A 22,905-nucleotide genomic window follows, 5' to 3' on the forward strand; every position below is an offset into this window, starting at 1 on the left:
AAAAACTTCAAATATTCTCATAAACATCATTTCATGAATATTTTTTTGTAAAATAACAGAATTAATGGGAAAAAACTGAAATTTCAATGCCGGTCCTAATTAAATTTCCATGACTGTATATCAATTTTTTGTTGTCTATTTTTTGTTAAATTTTAACAATGTCAACTTGTGACAAATACATAAATTTTACCGTAATTTTCCCCGTTTTTTCTTTGGTTTCGATTAGGTGACAGCACCAGTTCCTGTTCTGAGGAAGATGTTCTACTGCCTGAAACAAATACATTGACTGATGAGCCGTGTGTAAATATGTCAAAAACAGAGCTTATTGAAAGTGAAACGACATGCCATGCGGCGGTCCATGCTGATAAAATGAAATTAGATAAAGAGTGTCCATCAGACAGTGAAATGGACGACACACATCACAGTTCCGATGAAACCATCGAGAACACAACGAATGGTTTGACATCGTGTAACGATGACGATGATGTTACGAAAATCTCCAAACACAATGAAGATGCTGCAAACAATAATAGTAATGAACAACATGATACGGCCACCGAAGATGATGAGGCCAACGATAAATTGGACAACAAAACCGAGCAATCGCTTGATAATGGTTTCGGTGCGACCGGTGCTGGTAGTTACTTCTCCATGGAAGCCATTCAGAAGATGGCACAATTAGTATCGGCTGCAATGACCAACAACAGTGATAACGAAGATGCACAAAAGCAATTGACGCTGTTGCAATCGACACTGTTCACGCTGCAGCATCAGCAATTGTTTCAAATGCAATTGATTCAACAGCTACAATCGCAGCTATCGTTAACACAATCGGGCAAAACCGATGTGGACGATGACGATGACGAAATGGACCAGATGGAGCACGGTGACGATGAACGCGAAGAAGGTGAACTGTCCGAAGAGCAAATGGCCGAGGAACAGCGTAAATATGAAGAAGAACAGAAAGCAATTGAAATTGAAAAGGAAAAATTACGCTTGAAACAACAGCAAAAATTAGAAAAAGAAAAAACCAATGACAAGTCGTCGAGTAAAGAATACGATGCATCGAAGCCACTCGATCCAAATGACAGTAAATCAAATGATGCGCTTGCCGCAATGGAAGCATCATTTAGCTCACAATTCTCATCAAATATCATCACAAATCACGATGAACCATCGTCACTCGACGGTCTAAATTCGTTGGAAATGCTTCAAAAGCGTACGGAAGAAGTGTTGGATTCAGCGTCAAAGGGTATTCTATCCGGCGGTTTAACCGACGAAATGGCATTTAAGAACGATGGCAAAGGACGAAACGAACCATTTTTCAAGCATCGATGCCGATACTGTGGCAAAGTGTTTGGTTCCGATTCAGCATTACAAATTCACATTCGATCTCATACGGGCGAACGGCCGTTCCGATGTAATGTGTGCGGCAGCCGATTCACAACCAAAGGCAATCTAAAGGTACATTTCCAACGGCACACACAAAAATTTCCACACATTCCCATGAATCCAAATCCGATACCGGAACATTTAGACAAATTCTATCCACCGTTGTTGCCCCCAATCCCACCGGGTCAACAAGCACCGTTATCACCGCCAGCAGCATCAGCGGCGGCGGCGGCGGCAGCAAACTCAGCCAGTTCTGTTCCAATATCTCCATTGAATTTACCGAATTTACCATTTCCTCCGATACCTGGTTTACCGAGCAATTTACAAGGTTTGCAATCGCTACAAGGCTTACATAGTTTGCCATTTTTACGACCTCCATTCGATTTACTCAAACAAATGGGCGCCCATCCATTTTTCGGTGCAATGCGCGACGCTGTACAACAGCAACAGCAAAAAGAGCGTGAACAACTGGAACAAGACGCACCGGCCGATTTGAGTAAAGCAACCGATTTATCGAAATCCCAAATCAAAGAAGAGCCCAAAGATGATGAACGCGATGATGATGATGGTGAACGTTCACCAGTCGATGAAGTGTGTGAAAAGTCAAAACGAAGTCGAGACTCAAATTCACCGCCAGTCGACCGAAAACGAAGTGAACCGATTGAAAAGCGTCGTAGCTTATCACCTCTGCCACCGCATCGTCGGTCGTCTTGGAAAGATGATAACAAAAGCGACGGAATGTCACCGACACCAAGTATGGACAACTATTCACCAAAGGCCGATCAACCCGAAAATCTGTCGTCTCGCATCTCATCGAAACACCATTCGCCAAGCAGTATCGGATCGGCCGCCCGCGATAATCATTTCCATGAGAATCAAAGCGATTTGAAAATGTTTCCAACACTTTTGCCTCGGCCGGGCAGCAACGACAACTCATGGGAGAGTTTCATTGAAGTGGATCGGTCGTCGGAAACATCAAAATTGCAACAATTTGTTGATAACATTGAAAGTAAAATCACCGAACCAAATGAGTGTGGCGTTTGCCACAAAGTGCTGTCGTGTCACAGTGCGCTCATCATGCATTATCGCACACATACGGGCATAAGACCGTTCAAATGTTTGATTTGTGGCCGCAAATTCACGACAAAAGGCAATTTAAAAACACATATGAGTGTGCATCGCATGAAACCACCAACACGTACCATTCATCAATGCCCCGTTTGCCACAAAAAATATTCAAATTCATTGGTGCTACAGCAACATATCCGTTTGCATACAGGCGAACCAACCGATCTGACGCTCGAACAAATTAGCGCCGCGGAAATCACTCAAATTTCACCATCATCTGGTACGGCCGCTTTTCCCATGGGCTTGAACCCGTTCGCATTCCCAATTCCAGGACTGCATCCGGGCATGAGCGCCGAATCATCGAACGGAGACAACGATGAAATGATGGACGAGGACTTCGATGAGGAAAGCAACTATGAAGAAGTATCAAATACTGGTTCGATTTCAGGTGATTCAAATCAAAACATATCACGACTTAATAGTAGCGAAGAATTACGTGAATTACGTGAGCTGCGCGAGTTACGCGAATTGCGCGAGTCACGTGCTCTGCATCGTGCCGATCACAATAAATCGATTGAGAATCTATCACGTGCACCATCGGCCACCAGCCATGCCGATAGTGTTGACGAAAAACGTAGCTCAAGTCCACGCACACCACAACCATTGTCACCCTCTCCATCCGATATGTCACAAGGTGCACTCGATTTAACACCACGTTCCGAACCAAAATCAACTAATGGCCAACATCCATTGCCAACATCGGCGGCTGCGGCCGCTGCTGCTGCCGTGGCTGGCCTAAATGCGTTCCCCAGCTTCCCATTCATGCATCACAACGCTATCAATACCACCACACCGATGATGAGCGGTGCACTCAACTCACTCGCACAATCCGTTGCACCGATGGGACCATTCAATCCGATGGCTTTGGCAGGTAGGTCAATTTGATTATTTTCCTTTATCTTAGGTATTTGCCTTTTTACTGTATTTTCTTTCAAAATTTACTACAAAATCAAAACGAATTTGTCCATTTTGAACCGTTTCAAAACAACAGCTGCCCGCCTAATTCCATCCACGTGATTGATGGAAAGAAATTAAATTATGGCATTAATTTTCCGCTATTTTTTCGGTGCAACCAAATTTCATCCGTTTCGCCTATATCATTTCCTCGATAGGTAGCCGTACAAATTGATTGTGCAATTGCGATTGGCAATTATTTTGATTATTCATTTGTCTTTTTCGGCGTGCGGTGTATGTGTTCACCGTTTAGGAAAATTTACAATGACTTTAAATTACCATAATAACCATAAAATGAATCGGCGACTCTTTCTCAACCAAACTCACTGTCTGTTGCACACTGCGAGATCGTGGCACATTCGCAAATCGCACATTTGCAATTGTAAACTAAACCCAATAATTTTTCGTTTGGTTTTTCAATTGACTGCGTGGCACTGTGTGGCAAAGACTATTTTATCTTAATGTATTTGTACATTTGCCCAGAGCGAAAATCCCGAGAATACGACAACCGAGCAGCAGAGATGTATGTGTATGCAGTGCGGTGCAGTGCAGTGCACACTGCACACGTATCTCATTCGGTTGCAATAGCAGATAATAAACGTTAAAGTAGCTAATTTTCAATTCCATTATTATTTAGAAATGGTTTCGTTTAATGGCACTTCGTTTTGGTGTTTATACATACAGTTAAAATCGCATTCGAAACCGATATAAACTATATTGAAATGTGCAACTATGGGAATTTAGACAGCAATAATATTTGAATAAAAAGGGATTTTTTTCTTCTTCTTCTTCTTCTTCTTCGATTTGTTCGGCTCTTATATGACCTCTCTCGCTTTCAATTTGATGTATAAACACTTTGCCAACTGTTTGAGCCGATCGATCAACGCCGATTCCTTAGTGCAATAATTTTAATCTGTTTTATGTTTCAATAACACAAATTAAAATTATTCACTGATATACACCGCATACTTGGCTATTTCGAATTGAAACGTTCATTTTGAACACAGCAACTCATGCACACACACACATAAACTCCGTGGCTATAAACGCAATCTTGCATCTTCATTTTGTTTCTCTTTTTTTCCTTCATCGCGCGCACACTGAACTTAAGATTGGCAACATGAAAAATATACAACCACAAAATCATCATCATTAAACATGGCCCAAGATATAGACAGACAGAGACAGAATAAAAAAAACACAGAAAATTATTATTGGCGTGTACCTGAAGCGAACATAAAATTGATACAATGCACACACGAAACACGCACAATATCCCCGTGCACACAACAGTAACAGCCACAACAACTGCAAATGAATGTAAAATTTATGCCAACTTTACATTTGACAATCGATATGTGTATGATATCGGTATGCGCGCGAACTAAACGCACAACTATCCCGACGTCTCTGTATGCTGCAATTTCATTTAATCTTTATTCCGAGTAGCTCTCACATCTTATTCTTTTTTCATTCGCCATCAAAAAATCAAAAAATATTGTCGAGTAAAGTGTTGGCTGTGTGTGTGTGTGTGTGAGTGCAAGTGGAAGAGGCGAACTGGGAAGAAAAACACACTCATCGATTCATCGCTTACTTCAGCGAGTGATCATGAATTGATGATGATTTTTTTTTTGTGTTGTTGCTTTCATTCTATTCGCTCAAATCTCGATCGAATGGCCTGAGAACAGGTTTTTGACGATGTTTTTGCACTATCCCTCTCTTTCATTCGCAGTCCTTTTTCCTTCTCTCACAGCAAGTCTGGGTAAGACTCATTCTCTCTGCATTTGTATCGTAGATACTCCGGATACACGACGTAAGCGCAACGCGAACAAAAATTATGTTTATGTCTTTTCTGCCTTTTTGACTCGCATAAACAATAAATGATCGCACATTCATATTAAATTAATGCGCGACTTTTCATTAAATCGCCAATGTGCTGTTGGGTTTTTGTTCCAATCTAAATTATAATTTTAATGTTCCATTATAAGCAATGGACGGCTTTTGTGTGTGTTGCTGTCTTCTCTCTTTGCTTATCTATACCATCATTTTTGGCTTTCGTGAGTGGGTGGCTTCATTTTTTCTTTTGCTTTTCATTTTCTGTTCTGAGAGAGTTATTATAATGAACTTCACAACCTCGGCCAATTGACTGTCATCATCAGTGCCGAATGTCATCAAGCCAATGAAACGAGCCAAATTACAATAAATTCGCTAATTTGATAATCCAAAACGGATAAATGCACACAGAATATGCACAATGTTGCGAAAATCTGTGTAATCTTCACAAAATGCGCATGAAACATCTGAATTGATTCGCAATTTTCTGACAACGCCTATCGTTCGAAATCAGGTTAGACCGGCCCTTTACTTTGTTGCAATCGTAATATTCTTAGCTTATTTTAGTAATTAAACGATGTTTCATTTGTGAATATGCAATTATGCATTCTTCGCGGTTCACCAAATCACTCTTTCGCAACTGCATTTCGCTCGTTCTCGTCCGTGACTCGAGTCATGTGTTATGAATTCATACGCGTCTTATGAATTTATACATTCAAGTCTTTCCACTCACTGTCTCTTTCGCGCACAAACACTTTTTCTCGCAAAGTCTAGATTATATTTCATAAAGAGCACTTTTTGAACCCGAGCAATAGAAACACGAATAGGAAGACCGAAATGCTTGTGCACGAACGAATGGAAGAGAAAGAGAGAAGGAATGAGAAAGTAAAAAAACGAGAGCACGAGAGTAGAAAAAAGCGGTAATAGAGGCGATTAGTAGCACAATTATCAGCAATTAGATGAAAATGTTAATTAAGTGTGTAAAATGTGACTACTCCGTTCTTCGTCCGTCGTCTTCTCGTTCTCCATGTGTGCAGCGTGCGCGTACGTGATTCAATTCGTGGTTGTCGCTGTTGTTGTTGCTTAAACGCATAGCCTAGACGTTTTTTTTTTTTTGAGAACTTAATATTCCATTTTTTTCGTCTTTGTTTTGCGTCGAAACAGGAATTTCAAATGAACATTATGTTCGTCGCTTCTCTAGCCCGTCTGCTGTATTGTCATTTTGTTTTTTCGAACATTTTTCGTCTTAGATTTTTCAACTCTATTATTTGGCTTAATTGCCACAAAAAACGTGCGCCCATTTTAATTGGTTCAGTGTAGTTACATAAACGGTTGAAATGGAACCCAAGCTACAAAACATTCGTGCATTTTTATGAATGACGTCGTCGTTTAATGGATATTCATGTGTTTTGTTTCTGTATTTCAGGTGTTCGCGGTAATACCACATGCAAAATTTGCTTCAAAACATTCGCCTGTCAATCAGCGCTGGAAATTCATTATCGCAGCCACACCAAGGAACGTCCCTTCAAATGCTCCATTTGTGATAAGGCATTTACAACAAAGGTGAGTACTCAATATGCCACTAACTATCATTTGGAAATGTTGAAGGAAAAAACTGGAGGAGATGTACTGTACACACATACACTCTGTTTGTGTTGATAGGTGTTGTTAGTTTTTTTTATTAGTAGACAGATGAGAACCCCGCTCCGTCAGTAAAGCATCAATCGGCTGGTTTACTATTTCAAAATGTGCTTGTCTATGAAAAAAGTGCGCGCGCATTTTTGCCAGAGTATTTAGTCTCTTTTAGTTTGAAAAAAATAAAGAACACGAGCGCTGACGCTCACATTTCATTTCTCAATCAATCAACCAAACATTTTTTTTCGCTCTCTCACACCGCGTGCGTTTGCGTACGCGTGCAAGACATTGAATCGATCAAGAATCAAGTTGGTTTTTCATTCTCTCGTTCCTTGGTTTTCGATTTGAATGAGTGATGTGTTAATTATTCACTGCTCAAAAGAGAATCAAAATTGTTTATTTCTATTCCTAACTAAACGAGAGAAGAGACGAGGAAAAACCCAGAGAAAAATTAATTGATTTTTGAAGTGAAAAATTTTCGACAATTGGCAATTTAGTTCCATTTTCTGCTTGAGTTGTTTAGATATTTGATTGAAGCGCGCATCCAAAATGCCGACGGCTTCACTCTCCATGTATACACACCTATTGCGCTAGAACAAAACGTTGTTTGCCCACCGTATTTCTGATATCTCATGTTTATGATCGAAACCTGGTATCGATTTACCAATATTTTTTTTCTGGATTTGATTTATTCAACAGTGAAATTGGATATTTGATGAATTTTTCCACAGAACTTGTCTAATTTTTTGTGAGAAAATGAAATAGTATGGAAATATTGTGGAGTGAGATTTATACACAAAGCGTCGGATGAATTCGAAGAATTTTATAACAATTAAAACATGTTTCTTTTTCATTTGAATTTATGTTTCTCAATTGGATGATTTTTTATTGCAAAAAAAAATAAGTGAAAAGAATACCAAAAATCAAAATGAAAACGATTGATTTTGGAAACACGACAGAAAAGCAACTCGTCGATGTTAATATTCTTTGCAATGGCATTCGAACGCACTGTGCGTTTCAATCCACACACACACACACATTTACAAATTGTGCTGTTTTTCGGGCATGTTTATATACAACAAGGCAGTGGGTTTACTTACTAGCACACACACCATTTTCAATCTCTCTCATTCATTTGTGGCATTTGACAAAAAACAAAAATTTCATTTTGTTGTTAATAATTTAGGAAAAAAAAATTACGACAAGAAATGAACAAAAAATGAAAACGAAAAATTAAAATTGTTCACTTTGGTTTCAAATGAATTTTCATGCAAAATTTCCACCACTTGTTGTCCATTTCTAACAAAAGCAAACAAATTCTATTCGCTCAAATTGGTCATGTTGTCATTTTGTTATTAATGTCACACACACAAAAACACATCATTTCGCCTCACATGAAAATGAACAAGAAACCAAACGAAAATTTACGGAAAATAAACGAAGAGAAGGACCTATGGAAATGTTTATTTACAAATTAATTAAAAATGATACAATCCCTCTTGCTGTTGTTTGTTTTCACATACACACACACAAAAAAAAAACGTTTTCTGATAAAAACAAATATTTCGTATTTTTGTTATAGAATGAAGAGCTCATCCATACATCCCTCCATTTCCAAATATATGTAAGTTGTATATAAAAACAAGCAATGTACTCTCAAAATACCAAGAGTAAAAAACAAGCAACTGTCTAACCAACAAACAAACAAAATACTAGCCGATTCATCTAGTGGCGACCACACCACACAAAAGAAATCGAGCCAAAACAATCCGTCCACATTAAACCACAACAAAAATTGTATTGTATTCTAATGCTACTCACTACATTTCTTTTTTTTATTTATTTAGACATTTAATAATCATATTTGTAATATGAATGTTTAATCCGAATGCATTATCTATATCTATATACCAGACATGTTTTTGTTTTGCATTTGTTTGAGAAAAAAAAAAGAAAACGCTTCGCTAAACACACTAAAACATTCTGCAAATTGCAATTATTTTGCCACATAGTAAATGTAAAATGAGCCATTAGAAAGCCTTATACCTCCCTCTCATACCAAAAAAAGACCAACAAATCAAATCCCCCCACAAACATACCGACAAAAAACGAATAAAAAAAATGAAACCAATTGGCGAAAATTCCAAATTTCGAAAATCGAAAAGCAAATCGAACACAAAATTTACCAAATCAAAATTTCACAAATCGAACGGAAAACGTTCGAAATCAAGAAATCACACATACCCACTGAATTCGATGACTGACCAAAATGTAAACCAAAAGTCTCAAAAACCGATTGAATGATTGAATCGTGTCTTTTTTGACGGTTTGTTCTTTTTTGTTTTTTGTTTGCTGAAAAAAAAAACAATTTTTTCATTGGCATGCAGCCCAATTACACACTGAGTTCTTGCTTAAAACCCACAATGAACGAAAAATCGCTCCTTTTTGTTTTGTTTTTTCATTGTATTTGTTTTTTTTTTATTTTGCGTATATCCGTATTTCATTTTGTGAACATTCTGCTTCTAATCAAGTATATACGGACGAATGCAAACAAAACAAAAAATCTAAATTGATATAACGCATTATGTTCTATAACCTACTCTTTTTGTTTTAATCAACATTGGAACTATGTAAATCACTCATCACACACACACATACAGTTAGAGAAAAGAGAGCTGCTCAATTAATTTTATCTTACTTTAACTGTTAATATCATTAATCTGCTTCAATTTGATTTTTAGTTGTTTTTTTTTCTACTTATTTTTGTTCGTTTTCCTTTTGCAAATTACTAAATTGACTTATTTTTTTTGCTTTCTTTTTTTTTCATGCAATTCTTAACGTGTTCAGGGAAATATGAAGCAGGTATGTATTGTCTACTTAGACATTTTAATTGTTCAACTTGTTCATTCTACTATGAATTAATCTAAAATTAATCAATGAATTTCCTTCATTGAAAGGAAAAATGTAAGAATCCTGTCGTAACACTTTCAATCATCTTCCAATCCAAATAGCATATGATGACCCATAAACTGCGGGATGTGCCACAGCACATGTTTTCAAACAGTAAAGTGGAACAATCGAGAAATATTTCACCGGATAGTGCAAAAAATACACCATCATTGCGTGTTCGAACCGAATCCGAACTGAATCCACGTTCATCGGCCAGCGCAGCCACTGCGGCTGCAGCAGCAGCCGTGGCTGAACAACGTGAACGCTCATTTCAATCGCATGTGGATAGCAACTATCAATTGATGCTGGAACGTCAACATCATTTGGAGCAAATGCAACGACAACATCAATTACAATCACGTCACAGCCCCTTGCATCTTTCACGGCAATCATTGAGCGCCCTGTCTCCACCACAACATATCAAAAGTGAACTCACCTCTCGCCAAAAACCCACTGATGATGCCGATCAACCCGCAGCCAAACGACAATTGCGTAAGTATTCTCCATTCCAACTCTTTTTTTACGGCTTAGATTTCGTTTCACAACTAGAAAACCGGGTGTTTTATTTTGCCAAAACACACCGTCGAACGCTCAACTTCATTACAACCGAATTTTAAACGTGTTCCATTTGGGTGTTGTTGTATTTTTTTTTAAATAGTATCCGATTCGCAAGACATCCCAACCAGCTTGAAAGAAGCCTATCAAATGCCACCAATGCATGAGTCGGAGAAGACGGCATCGCATTTGGAGCGATTGCAACAATTTCACACCTCATCACTACTCAATCAACCAATCAAATTGGATCCATCGTCGCATATAAAATCGTCAGCCACCTCGCCCAGCTCAAATGATGCCGATCAAAAGCACTTTTGTCATTTGTGCCAGAAGAACTTCAGTTCAACATCATCGCTGCAAATTCATATGCGCACTCACACCGGTGAACGGCCATTCGTTTGCTCAGTGTGCCAGAAAGCATTCACCACCAAGGGTAATTTGAAGGTATGTACATTGGAAGCAATTGATTTTTTTTCTAAGTTTTTTTTTTCTTCTTTTTCCGTGATATTCGCGCTTTTTAACGATTCTTTCACGATTTTCTCAACTTTCGAGTCTTTTTTTTTCTATTAAGCTTTTCAAAACTTTTTTTCAAGTGAAGCTAATCAAAAATTTTCCTTTGTCGTTCTCTTTCTTACCCTCTGAAATCAGGTTCATATGGGTATCCACACTTGGAGTGGTGCATCGCGTCGTGGTCGTCGCATGTCATTGGAATTGCCATTCAACGGTTCGATGCCGTTAATGTTGCAAAATCCCGACTTTTTACAGCGTCATTCGGATTTTTTCCATCCATATCCGCCGCACTTGCTCAGTCGCATGTCATTGGAGCATCAACAGCAACAGCAAAAGCTCGATCGTGAAGCAATGAATTTAGCTAGCAAATATATGAATTCAAATGGATTGTCACGTGGTCATCGTGATGAGCGTCGTGAATACTCGAATCCACCGTCACCGGCCGACAGTGACAAACAGCAAATTTCACCAAATAGTTTACGTGACGAACGTTACACCGATTCACCAAAACATCGCAACGGTGACCGCGATCATTCGCCATCGCCACGCATGTGGAAGTTACACTATGAAAGCAAAGCCGTTAATCGTGATTCTAAATCAAAAGGTGACGATCAAAATAAACCTGTCGAAGAATTGACCGCATAAAATCAAAACAAAACTGAAGAAAAATTAGCAAAGCGAATCAACCAAAATTCCCTGCACGCAATGATATAGGTGACGGTGAGCCACTGTAAAACACACATTTATTATGTAAAATAGACGTTTTATCAATGAAATCAACACTCACTGAGTTCCATCACATGGAATGATACGTGTGACGGCATATTTTTACACGGAACTTCATTCACAGTGCGCCGAGCACTTGCTATATATAGAGCAAATGTATCCGAATATTCGAAACCACATGTTATTACATGTAGCTAGTGCTCGGCGCACTGGAAACGAAGTTCCGTGTAAAAATATGCCGTCGCACGTATCATTCCATGTGATGAAACTCAGAGAGCACAGAAAAAAAAACAAAACAAAAGATTAGAGATACATCGGTAGAAATACTGCACCTGTACTTAATTGCTTTACACATGTCATTTTCAAAACGTTGAAACGTTGGTGCGTACGTGTGTGTGTGTGAACAAACGTTTCAAAGAAGAGGAGGAAAGATAGAGAGAGATAGATTCAGGGTGAGAGTGAGCGTTTTAAAGAAAAAACTAGTCATAACTGTGATTAAATAACCAACAAAACGTATGTAAATTTTAAAAATTGAAATAATTGTGAACACACAGAATAGTTACAAAAAAAAAACTAAGGAAGCCGTGCCCGACTTTGCGTCAGATATTTTCGATCAATGTTGCTTCTGCGTTGCTTCGGCCACTCGAACTGACATTTCATTTGAATGGACACTCATATTTTTAAGAAAAATGATCTGAACCAACAATGGAAATAACCGTTTTTAAAATTCACTTTTAGCGATATTCGGCTAGAATCTTAACCAGTTTCGAGAATCCTGAAAATGAAAACGAAACTGAATTCAGGCAGAAAAATTTATCACATTTTCAAAGCTGCTAATGCATTAGTTTGAATTTTCTGACAAATGAAATTTGAACACTTCCATTTAGTGAGACATGAAGTCCTCTTTGAAATTGAATTTGAAACCCTTTTGAATCAAAAATCTGGCAATGAATGATTTTTTAGCTAAATCGCTGAAGGAAAACTATGGTCGATAGTCTATCGAACATTTAGAGTTTATTTGTAATAGATTAAAAATGGCAACTTAAAGTACACTATGTAAATCGTCTTTAGTTTTAGATGATATTAGCCGTAATGTTTAACAACAAAATGAAGCGCAAGTAAATGCGCATCCAAAATATCACACACAAACACAATCACCTAAACACACACACACACACACACACGAACAATTGATATAATCTTAATCGAATTGTAATTTATCTACAAGAAATCATTAAAAAAAAAATAACTAAACCTATGGAATTATGAAGAGTTTTAGCGAATAGTTGGTCAAAATTACATTTATAAAGCACACTTTTCCTCAACGAGTTGGTTGTGCAGAAAAGTGAAACTTACTTAATTTTACCCCAATTCTATTGTACACACTTATATATGATAATATGAGAATAGTTCGAAATTAAATCGATAAAAAAAACACATGAGAATAGCTATCCTCACTAAATCTTGCAACAACAACAAAAACACCCACACATTTTACTTGTAAAGGAATAAAAAGAAGCATATTCAATGCATAAGTTGATAAGAATAGGAAAAGCCGCTAAAGATTATTTTCTAGGAGATGGTAGGATATAATAGAATCCTTACTGGAATATATAGAATAAACACACAACACACAAATTTGATTTAAACAAAATATCTCTCGTAATTTAAATATATTCACCATCACACATAAAAAACAAAAAAACACATACACATTAAAATCTTAAGCAAATTCATTCGTGCGACATATTCAAAAAAGAAACAAAAAACACACACATGAAAAAAGAAACAAAAAAAAAACAAATAAAATCAAATGAATCAACGTAATTATTATTGAACATTTGGCGTTTCATTTATCATCAGTTTTTCAGCTATTTTTTGATGATTCGTTTCCATCGATTTTGATTGGCTCTTTTTTTTGGCGAGCGACAGTAAGTATAGACACTAAATTTGGATGTGTTTTACTAATGATACGTTGTGTAATCTGTCTTTAACTTGAAATCAAAAGGCCGAATATTTCAAATGGTTCGTTCATCAAGCCTTTCTATAGTATCTACGACTGCAACAAATGAAGTTTATGAGTTTCTCAATTTGCATTCGAATTACTAGATTTTTACGAGTTTTTACGCGGCATTTTTTCTATTTAGTAGCTTTTTCAACGCCATCGTTCCGCTTTTAACTAATTAACCAACATTTTTAAATTGGACAACACTCGGCGCTTTAGTTTTGTTTTTTTTATGGTTTGTTTAGCTTTCAATCGCTCAAATGTCAATGAAACGATTAATCAACAACGTTATGTGGTGTATTCTTTTAACCGATTGTGGACTGACTGTAAAACTGCTTGAACGATTGACACCGTTGGAATAATTTGAATGAATGAAATCAATCAAAATCAATAAAAATGCACTAAAATCAACACCCACTTGCTCATTTAGTCAATTCCTTCGCAAAAAAACCAATACGGTAGCAAATTGCTACCAATAAATTGCTATTCGGTACCAAATTTCTTATCTTGAACCAGATAAAGAGAAAGGAGATCGAGTGTAATAAAAACGAAAGGAGATTGATTGCCATTAACAAAAGATGTGGTACAAATGAAAAGAAAGGAGAGAAATGTTTCGTTCTGGTTTGAAACCCAAAAATTAATAAATTATTCGATTGATTTCGAAACCATTTGGTTGAATCATCCAATCTAGGGGGTTTTTACTCTTTTTCATATATGTGATTTGTACGGATAAACGCGCATAGATTGTGTGCCACAGTGAAGTGTGTTGAATTTTGCACATAGTCACGAATATTACGCATAGAAGCGAATACGCGTGCACATAATGACACCACGATGCGATTTAAGACGCATCAACACAATGTCAACATTCTGTTGTATCGTTAAGTTTCGTTCAAACAATATTTGACATCAACAATTTCTGTCTTTAATATTTATCAAATCTCTTGCTAATGAGATTGTTCTTAATTGATGAAAATTGAATTTAAATATAACACAAAATTAAAATATAATAGCAAAGAATAAGAATGAAAACGAAAATCAAAATGTTATATTATACAAATATTGAAGTAAAATCGCCGATAGTTTTGGTAGATATAAAAATCGTTGAAAAAATAAGTGCGACGATTCATTATACTTGGAAATAGCATCTGGATTATAAATAATAAAAAAATCCATATGTACAAATGATTGAAGTTAACAAAAATGATCAGCAAAAAATGTGAGCCGAAATAAGTAAAAATCAAACACTTGCAGTCAAGTATTTCTTGAATTTTTTTTGAAAAAAGTCGTTGCACTTCGAATTCAAAATAGTCGATATTGTGGCGTCTGACCAATCAGAGAAGGAAACATTTTAGTAGGTTTCATGCGAAATTATTCGCAGTATGAATGGTCTATGTGCAGTATTCGGACATCGAATGTGTGCACTTCTAACGAATAGGCACCGCATAATACGCATAGTACGAAGAAATCGCCACATACTATGAGTTGAAGCGCATATTCTTCGCATAAAACGAATTTTTTTCGAGTTAAATGCCCCTAGCATCCAATCTAGATGTGAGCCACGTTTAAAAACTTAGCTGCCGCCGACGACTAAATAGCATTTTTAGAAAAAAGATGAAACAAAAAAGGAAAATAAGTTGAAAATCATCGTGCACCAGAGAGTGTAGAGATGAAAACAGTAGCCGCTACCGACATATGCATCCACCTTGCATTTTTCCCGAAACAAAAGCCAAATTCAAACGAAAGCCAATTTAAAACATTTTGATCAAAACACCCAAAAAGAGAACCAGCCGACTGAAGAAAATATTTTCCGATTCAAGTACCTATATCTGCTCACTATTGTTTCTCTGCACCGAAAACCTTATCGAAATGAAAAAGAGAAGAAATGCGTTAAAATTGGACGGAATATTTTTCAATTGTTCGTTTAGTGAAATTATGATTGAAAAACGAACCCAAATCTCCAAGTGTGAAATTAATTTGATTAGAAAAAAAAGCAGGCGTTCGATATTCTCACGTCGATGGTAGAAAAAAGAGAAAAAAGCGGGAAGTACAATTGGAAAAGCGAAAGTAGCCGGATCACAAACGATGACGCAGGATGTTTATATTTTAAACGGATTCTTTTTTTTTCATTCGTTCTTTGGTCAGATATTTGTGCGTTTCTTTTTTTAATTTTGTTTTCATCAGCAGTTATGAACTAGAACACACATTGTCAATGGGAAAAACGTCGAATCATTGAATTATGATACGCATTTTGGATGTGTGTGTGTGTGGAATTTTTCGATTTCGATCGATTTTCTTCGCGCATCTTGCTTGAAATGAATGCATTCTTTTCGGTGTCTCATTGTCTACTCCGGTCGCTTCAATTGCATTCCATACACAGTATCGTCGAGATTTTCGATTGACGGCCGATTTGGTGGCCGCCAATGGATGTATTTCTTTCAACCAAATCGTGTATCGATTAATTGAACGAAATGCATATTTGAATTTCATTCATATGTACAGTTTCATTCATGCATTTTGGACCTAGTTACCGACAAGGCAATATAGAATGAGAGAGTGGACGGAAAGAGAAGTCGAACAAATTCAAACAAATTTCGGGGGAAAAACGCATGTTCAAGGTTTTTTTTTACAAGTAAAATGATTTCTCGAGATATCGTGTCGGACTATCGAATCGGCCTAATTTATCAAACTCATTGACGTCATTAATTAATGCAAACTAAGTTCGATGTGTTACTAACAGCTTCTCTCTATTGATAAAATTCCGAAAATCTTCTCAAAATGACTTCAGCAACAGAACTTGTGGCTGTTGTAGCCTTTGATGACTTCGCCGCACGCGCAGCACAGATTTTATCTCAAAGACGCCATCGATCGAATAATGGTTCCAATTATAATGTAAAAACATTTGGAGCGTGCCATTATGAAATGGAGACACAGCTCATGTGAATCACACGTTCACACGACGCAAAAACATGCATCATAGCTCACTTAAGCCTAATAGGCTTAGCATATTACATTATTACAAATCGATTCGGCCTTTGGTGTTTATGAAACTTTGAACATTACAATAATGCTTTTATTAAGCCATATTTTGTGCAAAATGAGTGTCAATTGTGTGAAAATGGATGGAAAAACGGCATTTTTCTGAAGAATGACTTCAACAACCCTTCAATTTGAAAAGATTGCCTACTTATTAAAAATGGTTATTTAGCCATTAAAAAGGCTTTGCTTCCTGCACCAAAACCTTATTTCTTTGTTTATAAAAGAGATTATAGATATTTTGGCGGGTGCGCGCAGAAAAAAAAGTGGGATCATGTAAATAGCGTTCATAACAACATCGAAGAGAGAGAGAGCGCGGAGCGTGTGCCGTTGCACAAATTTATCATGTGAAAGATTAAGAACATGGTGTCATCTCATTGTTTGAATTTGTCTGTTCTAAGTGTGCTTGTGTTTATTTTTTGCCACACACGCAGAAAGCCAAGCGCATAGACCACATTGTGCGCGCACAATAGCGCACAGACAGGAGAAAAAGACCGAATAAAGCGCACAGCGAAGAGAGAGAAGAGACAGAAGAGAGAAAAAAACATGATCACGTGTCAGGTATTAAAAACTATTTACAAGTTAAGTCGAAGGTATGGCTAATGCGCGACACTCGTTTTTGCCTATTTCATCTGGTTGTGTTGCCGTGATATACGATATATTTGTCGTCAGTTAGTTCTTGTCTCAGTGTTTTTGTGTGTGTGTTCATATGCAATTGCAGTCGGCAATAGTACGCGCAACTGTATCTATTTAATGAATGCGTGTCAAGATAAAATGTATTTGATATTCCATTTTTATTACGTGTCACCAGCGCGCGTTTTTACTTTCATTTCGATTTAGAAATGTTGCACAGTCACAGTCCCATAAAAAGGGACCACATTGACTGCGTCAAATCCAATGGGCAAGTAATAAATTGTCCGTTTCGTTGTAAAAACAATCGGAGTTTCGTGTCAAAACACGTGCATCCATATGTTTAATTTTGGCTTACACCAGCAAAATGACAAGCGATAATTGTGTGAGATAATAAGGAGCGCGCTATGTGTGTGTGTGACTCGGTTATCTTACATGATCTATGTTGCGAGACACAAAAAAAAAGTGAGCGGTCGGCAGTGTGAGCGCATCAAACAAAATTGCAAATGATTCGAAACACAAATGTCAACGCTGGAATGACTTTTACATTTTTGGCCAAAATGTGCGAGTGCGTATTTATAACACGTTTTTGATAAGCTTTCATAAGAAATGGTTGTGATTGTCTGTCACAAAAATAAATGACAGTTTTCAATAAAAATTATCCCTGTTTCAGATTCACCGCACAGTGTCTGTCGATGCTATCGATAACACGATCGAAATCCTCAAGAGGTTCTTCACACCGTCGTAACGACGGAAGCATAAAATGTCATTCGTGTTGAGAGCGAGGCAGGCAGAGCAATCGAGAGAGAGCGGCCGAAAGAGGGAGAGAGAGATAGAGGGAAAAGGAGACGATGTGATTGAGCGATAGAGAAACAGAACGGCGTAAAAATGTTGCAGTGTTGAAAGCCATGAATGCTGTGCATATCATTCGAATTTCTACAGGTGCGTGCGAGTTTTACACATAACACACTTTTTGTACCGTTCCGTGTTTCTTTCTCTTCCACGCGTTTTCGCCACTCGCTCTCTCTCTCCCTCATTCGATTTGTAATGTGAGCGCGTTTTTTCTTTCATGCGTTCGCTGTGTTTGCAAAAATTCCTTCATTTTCTCTGTGCGAATTTATTTCACGCTCATATCTCAAATGGCAATGGGCAAACACTGAAAAATTGATGGCATAGATAAAGTTTTAGCTCGCACCTTTTATGACAAGTGGAATATCATGTTTTCATGACAGTAAAACAAAAAATTATTCATTTTATTCAATTCGATGAACAGCGCGTTTTTTGTTTGTTTGTTCATTCGTTTGTTTGCTTGTTGTTGAGCTATATTTTCATTTACCTCATTCGCCGTCATCGTCTCTTTGCTTCTATCTTGCACAAATTTGCTTGTATTTATTCGCACTTTAACCATGCGATGATTTAACTTCACAGTTGACTTTGGCCGGTCCGTTCTTTTTTCTCGCCATCTCTTTTCCTCTCTCGCTTTTCTCTTCGCCGAGTCGATAATGTGGTGGATCATTTTTCAGATAGATTACGTGTAAGACCAAACGCGATATCACACGAATTTGTACACATTACAATATCATAACACGAACGAGCATGAAGAAGAAGGAAAAATGCGATCTCGTGCACTCTACTAACGAATTATGATGATCAATGCCGTTGCGGGAGAGGAAAAACAAAATTATTGAAAAAGAAAAAGGCAAAAAAAAAATTGTGCGAAAAAACAAGTGTTGGCTACAAATACACACAATCCAATCGACAACACTCATAAATTTAAATTAGTTGTGTATCAATTTATGATGTACATGCGAATGTTTAATAAATTACAATCGTTACCTCGCACAAGACATCATGACTCGATAGCACCAACTGATTAATGACCGATGAAGCTGATTCTATGCTCGTGCAACTCGATTTTTATAGCACGATCCGTTATTTTTTAGCACAAACGATGTCCAGTGACAGATATTAAAATGACATTCTGCGTTTGTTCTGCAAAAACATATGACGAACAAAAAAAAATTGGCGAATACAAAGATAGTGTCGGTCAACATCGCTTATTAAATGGATAATTATTATGTTATTCACCTAGGTTCAAATTGGCAAAACCAATATGCACCTGTCGCTTTACGACGAATAAAAACGCCGTTTCCAGTTTTAAGAAAGAAATATTTGGTTTTTCATATTTTTATTGCTTTTTTGACAACTAAGTATAAAAGAATCGTATAAATATCGATATAGAATGTAAACAACACTGTATATGTACAGCGATTTATTCGATGCATTGAATAGAAAGAGACATTCTATTCTTCGTGAACACAGTTTGACCGTTCAAAATGTGACATTCCATAAATTACAACGATAAAAATGCAAACCAATCGTATAACAACAAGATACAAGAAAGTGGCGAACATGACTGATCGAACTCCTACAATGAATTGAATCAAATGCCAAAATTTTAAATAGAATCCTCTCTATGCTCCCGTTATTTGCAGAACAAACAAATTGTTTCATTGTTATCGATCTTTATACCAGAGCATATTTTTTATTTCCTCATATATCGCGTTAAAATGTTTGCTTTTGTCCGTCGAAATGTTTCATTAAAATATATAGATATTTTAATAAGTCTCAGCATGATATTGATTCAATATTGAAAGTTCATAACGTTGAGGTTTTTTTTCACTCACCGGATATATTCTATTAATATTCAATAACGGCACACAAAATATAGAAAAATTGAAATTTACATGTTATTCACCACCATAAGGCTCAAGTTTTGCATCTATTTAAAGTGAATAACACGAGCCTAACGGTGTAAGTGATATCAAAACGGTCAAAACGTGTTAATCTACATAATAAATAATAAATAACATGCGAAATTTGGCGAAATCGGAAATGAAACAATGATTAACATACCTAAATCCAGTTTAAATTGATTGGAATATCCATGCGTGTGTTTCTTGTTTTTTGGCAATAAAAATGATGATTTAGCAAATATTGATTCGGTAAAAAAAAATTCGAAAAGTTCAAAATGACAGTCAATATAAATGACTCAAGAAAAAAATGGCTGAAATTGGAAATAAAGTGGTGGATGAGCTTGATTATTCACCTAGATCCAATTAACCGAAATTTCCATGCACAGTTGGAATACGTCAATTCATATTCGTCCAAACAAGTCATCACGTGTGTTCACTCCATTCAACCTGTGATGATGATTTCGTTGGCCGCGATGTATTCGTTTTAATATGATTAAATGTGGTTTTAAGTTTGTCTTTCTAAATTCCCCATTTACAAGTTTAATTACGACCAATTCCTATAAAATCATTAAATGTGACATCGTGCCAGCATCATAATTCTCAAAAAAAGAGAGAAACAACATTTTAAAAGAGTATAAGAAGCCATAGACACCCAGAGATACTTTGTTTGAACCGATCCCGGGATGCACGGGCGATAATACGAAAAACGAGTCGAAACAATCAGAAATCATCATCAGCATACATATATTTTCTGTCGTATGGAATGAAATGAACGGAATATGATTGTGTTCCCATCGAATATATCGTTGGGACATTGTACACGGCTCATTTTAATATTTTCACATACACAGTTGAAGCGTATTGAAGGCAGCACTCTTAGCAACTGCTCCAGCAGCCGCAGCAGTATTTTTAATATCACCATAAATGCTCACTTCGATCCATCGAGCAGCGTATCACTTCACAATCAGCTTGGGCTGATCTTGTGGAAATGCAACTGCGATCATCGTTTTTAATTTTAATAAATTCAAAAAATATATTCTTCCATTTGCGTGCGTGCGAGCAAATGATCGGAGCGAGAATATAAGAGGAGATGAGCGCGGGAATAAAACGGTGATTTTTTTTCTTTCTTTCCCGAGAATTCGTTAAAACAACGCAGTAAACCAACAAAAAAAAATATATTTCATTTTATTATTATTATTTATGGCTGATGACAATTTTCTGATACGGTCAGTGGATGGGTCTACGTTTTTGTGGTGCGGTCTTTGTCTGGCCAACGGGAATGGCCAATGTCTCTTCTTTTATTGCTTGATTTGTTTGTCATCAGTGCTGTAATGTCGATTTCATAAAACAAAAGAACCACATTTATTCAATAATGGCATAAAAAATGAAACAAAATATCACTACGGCTCTTCGTCATCGTCGTATTCTTCTTTGGAGTTCAAGAGACCAAACGACGTTGCATTTACATATTATAAAAATAAACATCTCACATGGTTATGGTGGAGATTCCTCATTTTTACTCAGAAGAGCAGCAGCAGCACAACAGCTCTCGCTCGACAGATCGATCGGTGTGTACACTTGATCCATCGTCAAGTTCGTGAGGGAACGCACTAGCTCGTGTGCACACTAGCAAAGCAGAGACACAAAAAATTATAATAATATGATAAATATTCGTATAAATTGATGGCGCCTTATGGCAATAAATAACATTTTTATTGTCCCTTTTTCCTCAAACAGCCTCACCAACCGTTTTTCCACTTACCTGTTTGTTTTTCGAGCCGTTGTTTTTTTCTCTCTTCGGTGTTGAACTAGTCGATGTGGTGGATGCACGACAGAGAGATTCATCGACCGTATGGAGAAATATGATTTAGAGATGCTTATCAATTTTTATTCTTCGACTGATTTTTTTTCGCTTGAAACCAGACGATTTCTCAAATGACATACACTCACACAACAGATTGAATATGAAAGGGAGATTTTATTACCTCGTATTTTTGTTCTCCTGCTTGGGAATCGCTTGTTTTATGAAATATTTTATCAGTTTCATGCAATAAAATTAGTTTTAACGCAAATTAAATTTTTTGAAAAGAAGAAACCAAAAAAAGAAATGAAAAAAAAATCCACCACCAATAAAGTAGAAAAACGCCAAAAAAATCCATCAAAAATTCAAAATCTTCCAGAAGGGAACTCAAACCAAATCACAAAGATCTTCTTCTCAAAAAGTTCTTGACCTCTGCAGCCTTGGAACCGCATCGTAAACTCATTTTAATTGATTGAACGTTTTCAATCAATCCACTTACGATGACGGACGTTTTGTCAACACACAAACACACATCTATAAAAATTCGGTCTTATCTCACTTCTGGCCAAATTTATGAAACTGACTGGATTTATTAGTGGAAGCCATAATCAATAAAAAAAGGGCCTCTCTTTCAAAAGAAAAGAACTCTCTCACGCGCGCGTTCGAAAGTGGAGCCAATTTGGTCATTTTTATTCATTCATTTGTTTAGTTAAATTAAATGACGCATTTTCGGATTATGAGAAACAAATGAAAACACTATTAAAATGCGGGATTTTTATGATGGAATGGTTCGGCGTTGAATTTGCAACATAAACACCACATATCTTAATCCATTTAGAGCTAGTTTGGTTGTAAAATAGTGCGTTACGGTCAAATTTTCCGAACAAAACATTTTTTACGACATGTTCAATCTTTGTCTTCAATAGAAAATCTTCAAAAAAAAAAGAAGAAAAAAATAAAAACGACGCAAACACCAATTATACGCTAAAATGTTA

At 36.7% G+C, this 22,905-nt stretch overlaps 1 protein-coding gene across 2 annotated transcripts in view; it reads left to right on the plus strand.

Annotated features, from left to right (window-relative positions):
* The window catches only part of LOC129566774 (homeotic protein spalt-major), a 19,016-nt gene extending 5,516 nt beyond the window's left edge, over nt 1-13,500 (plus strand). The window contains exons 2-8 of one of the 2 annotated variants that reach the window (XM_055443000.1): nt 227-3,391; nt 6,734-6,870; nt 8,525-8,566; nt 9,790-9,804; nt 9,954-10,383; nt 10,550-10,890; nt 11,095-13,500. In XM_055443000.1, the coding sequence (XP_055298975.1) occupies nt 227-3,391; nt 6,734-6,870; nt 8,525-8,566; nt 9,790-9,804; nt 9,954-10,383; nt 10,550-10,890; nt 11,095-11,601 (4,637 nt within the window). In that variant the 3' untranslated portion in view covers nt 11,602-13,500. The remainder of the gene's footprint in view (nt 1-226; nt 3,392-6,733; nt 6,871-8,524; nt 8,567-9,789; nt 9,805-9,953; nt 10,384-10,549; nt 10,891-11,094) is intronic. The other variant, XM_055443001.1, reaches the window with a different exon arrangement.
* The last annotated feature ends 9,405 nt before the right edge of the window (nt 13,501-22,905 follow it).

This window comes from Sitodiplosis mosellana, unplaced genomic scaffold, assembly GCF_009176505.1.
Source record: "Sitodiplosis mosellana isolate CC-2019 unplaced genomic scaffold, AAFC_SMos_1.0 Smas_scaffold_5, whole genome shotgun sequence".
NCBI lineage: Eukaryota > Metazoa > Arthropoda > Insecta > Diptera > Cecidomyiidae > Sitodiplosis > Sitodiplosis mosellana.